The sequence below is a fragment of the Diadema antillarum genome, unplaced genomic scaffold (genome assembly GCF_040938485.1).
Source record: "Diadema antillarum isolate AM-2024a unplaced genomic scaffold, OU_Dant_1.0 seq00000057_RagTag, whole genome shotgun sequence".
Taxonomy (NCBI): Eukaryota; Metazoa; Echinodermata; class Echinoidea; order Diadematoida; family Diadematidae; genus Diadema; species Diadema antillarum.
The window spans coordinates 66787-80382 of record NW_027271163.1 but is presented as its reverse complement, the minus strand read 5'-3'; the positions used below and the strand labels follow the sequence as shown (position 1 = coordinate 80382).

The 13596-nt window shown below is 39.1% G+C and overlaps 1 protein-coding gene across 1 annotated transcript in view; it reads right to left on the bottom strand.

Annotated features, from left to right (window-relative positions):
• The window catches only part of LOC139725731 (uncharacterized), a 198769-nt gene extending 186074 nt beyond the window's left edge, over positions 1-12695 (bottom strand). The window contains exon 1 of the mRNA XM_071636815.1: positions 12071-12695. Within this exon, the coding sequence (XP_071492916.1) occupies positions 12071-12476 (406 nt within the window). The 5' untranslated portion in view covers positions 12477-12695. The remainder of the gene's footprint in view (positions 1-12070) is intronic.
• Positions 12696-13596: the final 901 nt, after the last annotated feature.

Here is a 13596-nt window from a genome sequence, read left to right as displayed (position 1 = left end):
AGTGTTATCAAAACATTAAATTGTCATCCACTCTTTGCTTTGCAGATATTGATACTTAATGAAACAGTTCTATTTTGCAGTAAAATGACTATACCTTTCAGTCAGTAGTGATCTGATTCCATAGATTTCTAGACTTGGTTGATGGAAAAATAGAAAGCTGTAATTGCAAGACAAGTTGAAATTTCAATGACATAACAACAACAACAATGACAAAATACTACATTGTATGTATCAAGTTTTTCTACAAAAACACAAGTTTTCGGGCAAGTGAGAGATTACTACCAATGCTCATCTTTACCTTTAAAGTTGAGCTGAATGGTTGGAACATACCTCAATGCATGCTAATTCTAGGCTGGTACTGTATGACAAACAGTGCCGCTTTTATACATGAAATCCTGGAATGTGACTAAAAGTTCGGCGATAGTCGTAGAGTGCTTTTGTATTAAGCGAAGGATATTTTTTATGCTCTATTTGCTTATCCACTCTGCTTACTTCTGTGTGGTCATGCATGCAGTTGATGGGGATACAATGTGCAATGCATCATAGTTTTGTTTGTTTGGGAGTTAGATGCTTTCGGATGTATGACCTGCATAGAAATAGTTGACAAAATGCACTTGGTTTGCCGGAAATTAAAAGAAATTGCAGTACAACACAAAAGTGAAATAATTTCCACAAGTTTTCATATGTCATTTCCCACATATTTTCTTGTGCAGAAAAGTTCTGCATTTGTGCATGGCTGCTCCCACAGAGATTTTTTTCCCCCTCTCTTTTTTTTTTATCCATAGATCTCTGTACAGGTCACGACAGAGCTACTTGAACAAGGTGTTGAAAAGTGTGTCGGAGGGCCGAGAAATTGGTACTCGCTTCTCGGGGGTTTTCAATACACTTTACAAATCCTCGCTGACAGGGAAGAACGATGCCGAGAAAATGAGACGTGTCAACCGCACAGTGTCAGCTATGTCTCCGTTGCGGACAAATTTGACAGGACGTCGTCTATCACCATCAAGTTATCTCTGACCGCGGAGGCGAATCCATCAAAATCGACGGATGGACAGCCGGGAGTCTATTTGCCGCGGCCGCATTTGGGCCCGCACTGAAGAGACTGGGAAAATTTGGGGAGTAGTATTGGATTTGGCCGAATTCCAGATCGCATCACGGCACGATTGAAACGCATCAATATTTGCTTTTGCAGAATTAGTTTATTCTCTATGGCAAAATACTCTTTACTGCCTGCAGTGTCTTACAGGTTAGCTTCTACTGTGAAAAAGTCACGCCTAATTCAAACAAAATGTTTCAAATGCCAGGAACCTCCTGTTCATATTTACATATCAGAATTGAATAGGAGTAGCATCATTCACTTTGAACTATTTCTGAAAAGGAATTTCACAAAAGTGTTTTTTTTCCAATTTGTAACCATCAACTTGACAGATTGAACTAGGCAATGCATTTTCACAGCAGAATACCACCAAATTTTTCTGGAAACAAAATTGAATGACTGTACAAGTGGTATGAGTGTTAGTGGTGCCTGTACTCTGGTTTTCTCTTTCACATGCACTTGATGTAGCAGTTTTGTATACAATGTATATTCTTATTCTTCTTTAAAGGACAAGTTCACCTTCACAGACATGTGGGTTGAGTGAATGCAGCAATATCATTAGTAAAACACATCAGTGAGAGTTTGAGGAATATCAGACAATCCGTTCTAGAGTTATGCACTTTTGACTGCTCACTGAAGGCTGGATGAGAAGACTACTATAGCTTGTGATGTCACATGAGTACAAATATTTAAAGAAAATATAAAGAAAATTCAACATATTTTCACTTTCCTCGACTGTACAAGTGGTATATTACCCTTAACATACGTCCGTGACAGTGGTGTACACTTTTTTCTGTAAAATTCTCTTTTTAATTTCTTTATGTCATTGTTTGACATCATACACTGTAGTAGTCATCCAGCAGCAGATACTTTAAAAATTCATAACTTTTGAACGGATTGTAGATTTTCCTCAGATTTTCTATTAATATTGTATACTCAGTCCACATGTACATGAAGGTGAACTTCTTTAACTGGCATACAAGAGCACTCACATTATACACATTGTATACACACAGGGTCTCTCTTTCCGTGTCTGTCCTTTCTCCCTATCTTTCTTTCTCCCTCAATTTCTGTAAATCAGTTTCTCCAGATGCATCAGAATCACTACCACTTCCACATTCATACCCTCTTCATGTCACACATTTCCACTGCACATCATACCTGATACATACAGTGCTTGCGTTGCCTCTTTCCCCTTCCTACTAATCGGGCACGCGAATAAGCTCCAGATTTCTGAATATGCGATTAATTTTCTGATTCAATTAGACCTAATGCTGTTCCCCGGATCAGCCAATCTGCGAGATAAAAAGGTCAAAGACGCAGTCGAAATCAAACTAATGTCTCGATCGTAATGTGGAGAACAGAACCACCATCATAGCAGGCTGCAGCCGAACCTAATGCAATTTTGGTTAACTTCGGCGCGCCCCGAGTAAGCAGATGGATCGTACCTGTGCAAGTGTCATTTTGAACATGCATGTTGTGTTCCAGCACTCAACATTGAGCAGTGTGTGCATCTGCTCACAGTTGTATTTCACAATAAACAGACTTAATCAAGTATTAAAGTACACATCAATCGATGCAGCTTATCTCTGAACTGTAGCAGTACATTTGTCATACAATGACCATGATCAGTCCCTGGGGTGACACGACCTTTATATCTCAACTGGCATTAGATTAAAAAGCATTCCATTTCAGTTTTTAATTTAAAATGCAGACATATGAGTTTTAAAACAGCAAAAGACAACAAAGGGCTGAACACAATATCAGAAACCTATTGTATTCATGAGAAATATGATTTTACTTCGCATTCAGATGGCAAGAATATCTCTGATTGGCAAGATGTGTGTTTACAATCATGTTTACAAACAAGTTCTTTGTTAGTGTACATTTTTAAAAAGCCTTCACAGGATGTTCACACCAACAACTTCCCCTTCAAAGAGTATGACACTGGATCGGTGTTACCCGAAGTCAAACATAATTTTTCTTTTTTTTTCTACTCTATACACAGTGCCGTGTATTGCTATCAACATAATGCCTTCACTGAGCTGTGAAGTAGTTGAATCGAAGAATGCAAGGTCCTAATTCTCTTTGAGATGAAAAACTATTGATTTCTGGGTTTGGTTGTTGTTGTTTTTTCTCCCCATGCAAGCAAATTTAATTTGAATGACACAGTGTATCAGGACAAGAAGTCACACTTGCGGATCTCACTTGAGCAGGTCAACTAACAAAAATGAATTTCTCTGCGACACATAGCAGGATTCTGACTCTAGTTCATACACTCACACACACACACACACACACACACACAAACACACATCTTCACTTCACACAAGTATGCAAAGAACATAATATGAAGTGCAACCGCAGCACTTTATTACTCAGTGTACAGTTCATGTGCACGGTTAACATGCTTTATTTTTGAGCTACATGGTGTTTTTTTTTTTCACTTTCTCTATGAGATCTAAAAAAATATGAAGAGACAGTACTGGGTGTCTTATTTAGCCTCCTTAGTCCTGTCAAAAGAATAACAATGTGTTGAATGAAGATTCCTCGAGTCGTTGCACTAATCTGTGGTTACAAAGTGTGCAGTGTGTTACAGATCATGCACCTGCTGTTGTGTGACTAATTGTTCCATAGGGGAACACTATAAGAGATGAATCAGACTGCAACAGAAGCACTCTGGGCTATTTAGCCATATCAAACACCTATTTTTTTTTTTCTGTTGTTAGCTGCTGTAGGAGTTTATACAATATGAGACAAAACAAATGCACATGAAATTAGTTTCTACATAGCACAGACATCAAACAATGTTTTGGGCAACGCTTTGTACAATGTGATTACTGCACATGTGTGATGTGAAAATTTATATCCTGGATAACAACCCGGAGTACATTTTCCGTAAGTGCATACTGTGTGTGAGTACACTATGTAAGACAAGAATGACACTAGGTTCAGTTATTACATCCTTTATACCATACTCTACATCAATGCATCTATATGCCATACATACTTCGCAGTGCTATTCAGTTCATGAATTCTAAAACATACAAAAATATCAACCCTGATCCCTATATGAATGTGACACACACACTGTATACGTGTACATTTCTCCATCCATTTCTTTACCCAACAATCACCAAAAAAACCACTTGCGAAATTGTCAGGAAGTCCCAATTCTAACAAAATTTTACTCACAAAATATTAGAAAGTAAGCCTTAAAGGACAAGTTCACCTTCATTAACATAAGGATTGAGAGAATGTAGCAATATTAGTAGAACACTCATTGAAAGTTTGAGGAAAATCGGACTATCCGTTCAAAAGTTATGAATTTTTCAAGCGTTTGTGCAGTCATCGCTGGATGAGAAGACTACTGCAGTGTATGATGTCACATGCGTACAACGATATAACGAAAATATAAAGAGAATTTCACAAAATTTCATCTTTTGAAAAAAGTACACATTCCCTTGATTCGTTACTGAAATATGTTATAGGAGCTAATCCTTGGTCTCTTGTATTATTCCCATTGCCTTTAGAAAGAGGCAAGTCAAGTGCCCTTTTATTATGCGAGCTAAAAAGTGAAAATATGTTGAATTTTCTTTACATTTTCTCCGTTATACTGTTGTACTCATCGGTAATTTAGTAATGATACCTGTACATCGCGTATTCCAGCTACTAGGTTGGCTGTTGGTAGCTTGGTATGACATCACGAGCCTTAGTAGTCTCCTCATCACAGCGGTTCCAACACAAAAATTTTTTAAAAATTCCTAACTTTTGCACCGACTGTCCAAATTTCCTCAAACTTTCACTGATGTGTTCTACTAATATTGTTGCATTCTCTCAATCCTTATGTTTATGAAGGTGAACTTGTCCTTTAAATACAAATACAGTACTTGGTCATTGACTTCAAGTTTCCTCTTGAATGCTTGTCTGCAACACGTTCTCAAAGTAACATAGGGCCTATATGATTCCAATATCAGTAGAACTGTTGTGTAGAAAGTGAAATGAAAGTGATGGTTTCAGTAAAATGGAACACATGGTGAGAAAGTTAATGGATAATAAAGTTTCGCATGTTTTTTTGCCAAATAGAAATACATTGTAGGCCTGCATGTACAAATGAAGTAATTACAGTACTGTATACACTGGCATATTTCGCATGGTTTTTATTTGCACATTCAACAAGACAAAAGAATATCGACTCTGATCTCAATGTGAATGCGATGTGCACACATACACTTCGCCATACAGTACTGTACTCCGTGATCACAAATTTAGCCACATGCGAAATTGTCGCTAAGTTCTGATTAAAAAAAAAAAAAATGGACTCGCTAAATATATGGTACCACGTATATAAGTATATCTCCCGACTCGCAATTCTCTCCTTGGTTTGCGTGCACAAAAGTAATTAGGGAATCTGATCAATAATTTAGCAAACTGAAACCTCCTCCCTCTTATAAATGCCACAATAATAGTTCAATGCAGTCATTAGTTCAATGCACCGACAATATAAAGCTCAATTGAAGAATCTGTTACACTTGCATTGCATACCGTTTGATGTCTGGCTACATGAGAAGCACTCCATTTTCTCATGCATAAAATTGGCCAATGAAAAAGAACACTAATTGGTAAGGTGATGGAGAGAAATATGGTTCTAACACACTATCTATTGTGTCCCTTATCAACTGACTACAGTTTTTTTTCTGATAGAAAACAGATCTTTTCCTATGTTTAACAGGCAGATAAAGTTGTGGAGTAAAGAAAGAAAGCTAAAGAGAGCTAGGGAAAGGAATCTTGTAAGCACACAGGACCATTCACCCTGGCTAGCAACAATTGTTGTGAGTGGTGTATTTGGGCTCGGCGTTTGAAATACCTCACCACAGATCCCATTCACGCTCAGTGACAGGGTGTAGGGTCTCATAACAAAGGACCGGCAGACGAAATCACTCTCGGCCCACAAAAGACGGCGGAATAGCTCACAAGACTGGGGATCAAACGGGCGTGGAATTGCACTTGAATTCTTTAAAGTTGCATCTTTAAAGTCCCCCGCCCCCCTCCCTTTCTCTCTCTCTTTCTTTCCCTCACTGAGTAAGGTGATTGTTCAGAGTTTTAGCATGGAGCTACTTCATGGTTTTAGACAGCAGTATGGCTTCCCACTAACAAAGTCAATTACTCATAGCTGCATGGTGGTTCTCTTTTTTCTTTTTTTTTATTCTCTTCTGTATTCTATTAAAATGATACAATACCTGGGGTTTCCTCTACAAATTTAATACTACAAAGCTATTTTGAAGTAATTTATGACGATCCATCACCAGTGTAATCCGTTGATAAAATTATCGCTGAAATTAGACACCATAGTATTTCTGGAAGTAATTCAAACTTCACACACACACACACGCAAAAAAAAAAGCAAGATTTGAACATAACTCGTGTCATGAAATAGCACTGATAATCGAAAAGAAGTGTATTTCTCACATGGCCTGACACACTTTATATCTCTTTCCACTGGAAAAATGCACATGCATCCTGTTTACTAGCGACTGTCGCGACTTCTGTACAGCGACAGGGCTGTGTATAGTTTACCTTTTTACCAGATTTACCATGTCAGCATTTCATGAATGAGCATGGTACCAAGTAAATTATCGTGGCATTCTGCCCATGAGAATAGAGCCAACAAATTATTGTGGTATTTAAATTACAATGGCAACTCTGATGTGAATGCCCCATTTTACAAAGGTTTCACAAGAAGTATCTTGAAACTTGGAACAAGTTTTTCCTTGTCATCCAAAAAGAACGAGAGCAAATTTATGAAGCACCTGTTACTGTCCCAAATGAATGGGTAGTGGTTGGTGGCCTATTACTGTCAGCCATGGACAAGGTACAAGGTTGTATCAAGAGGTCAAGCAAAGAAGGATGCAAGATGATTGAAGGTTTGTATTTGTTATGAATATCACATTGAACTTTTTGTTTGATCATTGTTAATGAAAACACACTAACAAGCAGGCTCAAAACCACAATACCACAAGAGCACGCGCGATTCATTCATGATTACACAAACTGACACGTTCGACTTCATGGGTTACAATGCTGCAGAACATACAGTGCAGCATAGAGAAGGTGAAGTCAAGCCTACGTCCTGCCTTTTTCCAACCTGAATTCTGGGTCATATGTCAAAGAGATTACTACTCCATTTTCATGGCAACACAGCTCAAATGAAGGGCAATTGTCCTAGATATGGAATGTTGCTTTGCATTTTTGTTTGCATACTGCAACAACAAAAAAAAGGGTATCAACTACAAAGTAGTCCCTTTCGCTAACTCTGGCTATGGTTTCTGATAAAGAAGTTTATTAACCTTCCTTGTGCCAGTTGGGGTGGGGGTTTGTGGGAACAAAGTCACTGAGGGAAAAGGAAACCATTGCTGTATCTTGGCAGAATGTATAAAAGGCTGCACGAAAAGAAGGGAAGAGAACATACCAGACAGCATTAAGACTCTATTCATTGACCTGTCCAATTGATTTAAAAGTTTAGTTTTCAGATCAAGAACCTCCTGTGTATGCACCGGAGGAGAGGGAGGGGGAGGGGGCAAGATTAGCCGCTATTGTTGAGCAGGCAAGAGCCGACATGTCCTGAATCAAGATCTTCTATTGGTCTAGCCAGTTCGGGAATGTAATGGGGACAGTTCAGTCAACTTGATAGTTGCTCTATTCATTTCATTGCAGCCCCTGTTATTCATTGCACAAAGGTGCAGAATTGGCATCAATATGCTAAACTTGCACTTTACCGTACTCAATGCAGTTCACACTGCAGTTAAAAGACCTACATTGTAGGCCTATGTCATAAATGATGGCAACTTACATAGGTCTATGTCAGTTAGTTTGGTCAGCATACATCGATCTAACCACTAATACAATCGATGGAAGTCAATAGTACGACTGTAGCAGAGCAATGTTTATTTGGCTGGCAGCAGTCTCTCAGCTTCCAGATTGGGGACACATTGCGCAATACTAGGACGCAATTCTGGCCTGGTATCATTACAGGCATAAAACATGTCTTTCAACAAAATGTACGACTGAAATAAATTCCATGATATTCAAAACACTGGACGCTTTATTTATTGGTGTTTGTGACTTTTTGTGTCCACACAGCTGGTATGTATATCTGCAGTTCTTCACAGTACAATTGTAGCACATTCAACTGGAAACTGGCTTGTACAATTGCAGATGGATGTCAAAATGATACTGATATGGCATTCTAGCATTAAACGTTTAAAGATGTTTCTTCATGTTCTAAAAAGACATTTGATAATCACTCATTATTTGGATGATGAATGATTGTATAACAGTACACACTACAGATGATACCACTCACGGCTAGCTGTGTCCGTGAATTTACATCGTGAAGAAAAGTATCCCGCAGAAATACGAGACAAACCAGAATCCGTGGAAAAGTTATTTATTTTGTAGATACACCCATTTAATAATTCTACATTTGCTGGAAAAGCGCATTCATTTTCTCTTCAAAATAGAATGTATCGCCGTGACAGACCAGGGGATGGGGACCCTGGACAGCTACAAAACACGCACACTTTGCCGATATACGGTGCGGCACGGCCACTGGCACATCGCACCAGGGAGGTGGGGACCTCCCTGCTGGCACCGTACCTTCCGACACTGCACACACATGCACATAGTCACAATGACATGAAAATGTATACAAACTCGATGCCGTACAATCTTCACAAGCATTTGTACAGTACAATCCGCTTAAAATATCAGAAACGGGGAAAACTACGAACAACGCGCGAAATATGTGTGGAATATCAGCGATTGTTCGCAAAAATGTTGCCGCTATCGCGTTCACGACGTACTGAGTTGCGCTGTACATCACAGCCAAACAGCCCAGTAGGCCGGCCCGCCGCGCCGCCCATTCAACTACAGTGCAGTTCGACTGCTTTGTGGGTCATTCCTTCTTGCCGATCGGCCGAGCTCGCAGTGTGAAATGCATACGTTATTACATACGCACTACACACAGAAGCACTGCAAAACTCAATTACTCCCATGCACTTGAGGATGAAGTGCAGTATGAACAAGTGCATTATGCTTTTATGTCTTTACCTTTCGGTAATATACTACATTGTATATTGGTAGTTGGACATCATAATGTGATAAGTGTAAAGTATATGGAGTGAAAATTTTCAGTAAATCATACATATGTTTCGTGACCTGCATTCTGATATTTAAAGAATGTTTAAAAGATCTTTAAAGTCAGGATTGAATGAATACATACTATAAATGTACTAAGTATTTCAAACAAACTACAAACACACATACATTGTATGTATGATTTTTTTGTAAACTAGCAGTAGTTTAAAGGGATGATACAGAATTGGTGGAGATGAGTATTGGGTTTTTAACTTTTTGCGAGATCCCAAGAAAACACTTATGGAATAGTACATAGCACACCATTTTAAGAGGAAATTTCAAAGTTTATTTGATGAAAATCGGGTTTGTAATGACTGAAACATCCAAAAACAAAGTAAAACAAAGCAATCGTAATAGAAGGTGGGTTCCACACTTTATTAGAATCGCTCTGTTTTGGATATCTCAGCCATTTCAAAACCAATTTTCATCAAATAAACATTAAATTCCTCATGGAATTACATGCTCTTACATATTTCATAAGAGGTTTCTCATTATCTCACCAAAAAATGTTAGAAACCTGAAATTAGGTCTCAACCAAAACTAAACGATCCCTTTAACCTAGCTTTGTTCTCTGTTTGGGTCTCCACGGTTTAAAAAATCATAAGCTAAGGAACGTATTGACCCCCCAATACTCTGCTTGCTTCACACTGCTACACTAGAAGGAGTATATTACTCATCCTTTCTTAACAGCTGTCGTTTTTTCAAACAACAATGTGAATCTTGGAACACACACTGCCATGCTCATGAATGCAACCATCCATCCATCTCCCATGCTCCCTCCCTCCACCCCCCCCCCCCCAAAAAAATGACACTCAAGACTACAGCTCAGGAAGCGTGAAAACAAGCAAGCTGATTATCCGCCTGTAAAGTCACAAACCATAAAATGAGCACCAGGCGTGGAAAGAGGGCCAAGGAACCACTAGCACTAATTATGGCTGAACAGTAAGCACGATAATGATGCCCACGTACATCCAGGCTGCGTCAGACATGCTTTAGGAGTTGGGCTGACATAGACAAAAGCTCAAACAGCTACATTGAAGGCATTCTCAATTCCTCCATCTATAGGACCACTTTGTGCTATACCACTCAATCTCTAAGTGAGTGCATACTGATTCATACGTGATATGGATAACATTATAGGAGTTGGAACATTTTTTTTTCTTTTTTAAAAAAACTGCTGCTCTTGGTATATATCTCATGATTTCATTAATCAATTATTGTTAAACTTGTAACATTTCACATACATGCTACCACATTGGCCTGTACCTAGATCTCCACATTGTAATATTCTGGGGAAATTGTCATACTTGTTTTTGCTCCTTTTGTTTTTGACAGTGACAGAGCTCACTTTCAAGATTCCTCATTACACTTGTGTCGTGACTTGTTTTACCTGAAATCACAATAGAGCTCTATGTAGGCAGACATTATCAGGCAGATGACAGATTTTAAAAAAAACCTACCTATGGATACCTATGGAAGATTCTGAACGCAGGCTGAGCCTCTGTATTCAGATCCAGGTTTAGTCCTTGAGATGAGCTGGGTCATGGCCAGGTGGCGTGGCGTCGAACTTAAATTTTATGGGTTCATTGTCCCAGAATTTATCCAAACCAACTTCAAAACTGAAGACACTGGGTGCATCTATTAAATTTCTTGGTAAACTATTCCATGGTTTCCTCATACGCATGTAAAATGAGTTTCTTCTTGCAGTGGTATGTGATTGAAAAATATATAACTTTTTACTATGTCCTATTGTGCATTTTTGTATTAAACCCAAAGAGCCACTATGATAGTTTATTAACACAATTTTGATTGTTTATCAGAGAAACATAGACATCTGCCTTGAATACTCCAGGTTTGTAATATCTATATTTCTTTCCTCTCTTTTTTCTGCTTGCTGAGGATTTTCATTGGGGAGGGGTTTCACTCATAAAGGCAAATGTTTCACTAGTTCAGGGAGAATGTGAGCCACTCATACACACAAACTACTGTTTATTGCACAACAAAATATTTGCAAAATTTGCTCCCCCCCCCACCTTTCAATCTGTCTCACTTCAAATACCATTTACTGAGGTCTCCCACATCGACTCAATAGGACCTACTAATTTCAGTTACCTTTTCTTGGAGAGGTCACAAGTACAAATTGGTTATTTTGTTATGATTATTGAGAATCTCTTCTAGTTCGACCCAAAACAGTATGCATACGAGTATTTGACTTTTGCAATGATTATGTCAAAAATGTGGAAGCCATGGAAAAAGGGTCTAATTATTTTCCAGTACACGAAGAGTTGAGGAAAATGACTATACAAACACCATGTCTGCAATTCATTGATGGTCAAAACACATATTTTCTTACAATACAGCATATTGTGTATTTGTGCCTCGAAAAAAAAAAGCAAGGATAAAAATCACTCAAACTGAACACAATTATTGTGCTAATCTCGGGACTGGCTTGGCGTGGGATGGCTGTAATAAAAAAAAAAAAAAAAAAAAAAAAAAAGGCCGACGTTTCGGCGCATCGATGATCTTGGCTCCCAAAAGTTAATCGGCCGCGCGTGTCGGCCAGGCCACGGTTGCCCCGGGGGCAGGAGAGATGATTCGCGGGGAACAAAAATACTCCGTTGTGTCACAAAAATGCCGACATTTTGTCAGCTGCATAGCCGCAGCATGAAGGAGAGTAAACGCATTTTATAAAAATCATTGTGTTGGGGTCAAACACCTAAATCGATAGAAAGATAACGCCACAATATTCAGATTTTGGTACTTTTTTCGTGAACTCACCAGATTTGTCGACTTTGCGGACAGCTCGCTTGCCCGTTCTCGTTGTTTCTTCGGGATTCCCCATAAGGGAATAAATTCCAGGATTGGAAGTTTGTCTAATAAATAACAAATAATTCGTACCCTCAGTAAACGAACTTATGGGACCCGTACATGGGTTCTCAGAATCAAATCCAGTAAGCTGGATTTCTGATACCCTTTGGGAAAACTCTCCCTTCAGTGTTTTTCTGGACACCGTCGCATTGGCTCCTATCAGGGTTCCTTCCACCACGATCGGGGATCTGTAGGCCTTCAGGTCCGTAGACTCCGACAGTGGGTCGCAGCTCCATGAACACGGCATGAATAATCCTGTAAAAGTCACCAGGCATGCGGTGAATACCTTCCAAGAGAAACAAGTCCTCGCCATCATTATTGAGTCTGTAATCCTGAGTATGTCCAACAGAGCTCTGTACACAAAGATATTCCAACAGATAAATATTAGGCCCTAGATATAGATACACTTCCAGAGTAGCTCGCTCCGCGGCGTGTTACCAGTTTCCAATGCCAGCCGGTCGATGGGAGCGCAGAAAGAATGCAAAACGTGTATGACACATGATCCTATATTTACCGTGACGGGCGGGAGGCAAGCACACACGTAGCTTCGCGAGCTCGCTGCTGGCAGATGAAGGGAGAACAGCTCGGTCGCCGATTGGCACGCTTCTTTCGCCACGGGTAGTTTCCCTATTTCACTGCTTTTACACACAAGCGAATACTAGTATGTGTACTCAGACCATACTGCATGCAAATCGCACACAAGTCTTGCGAAAGTTCCGCTAGCAGACACCCGGAAGTATCAATGACGTCATAGAATAGTGGACCATTCCGCAGCAAAAAAGTTGTCTGCTTTTCGTTAATTTAACAAATTTTCATTAAATTGCACAAGCTAGTAGATTATCTTTCCACTTTATTTAAATTATGGCTCGAAATTATCTATATAAGGAACATGAGAACAAAATTTTTACTCAGAGAATAACTGGATGCACGATTAACACCCCTTTTCATGAATGAACTCACCTGACTTTCACTTCCAATCAAATTCGCGTACTCAAACTTTCTTGCAATCGCAGTGACGCTGACTTCATAATCAAGGTCGAGGTGCAATGAAATGTCGGTCAAAGTCAGAAATTTCATTATATTTTTTAACTGTACAGGGCTTATAGTTTCTATATTGTCATTTGTGTCTATGTTTCGTTATATTGAAGAGAGCACCTAATGAATGGGTTATTCATGATACCATTATGTGAACTGAGTTATTCATGAGTAAGTTGCGAAGAGCTACAGGTTTAGGAATGTCTATAAATAAACATCGCGCGGTCGAAATTCTTTTACTTCCGAATAAACATTGTAACCGCGATTCAAGTGGTGAGACGAAACGGGAAGCTATGATAAAGAGGGGTGCAATACGTAGTGACGTAGCAGAATGGAAAAACCTTCCACACCTTGGGCAGTTTATATACGTTTCACCTTTTATTTCAACCAATTATTAATTC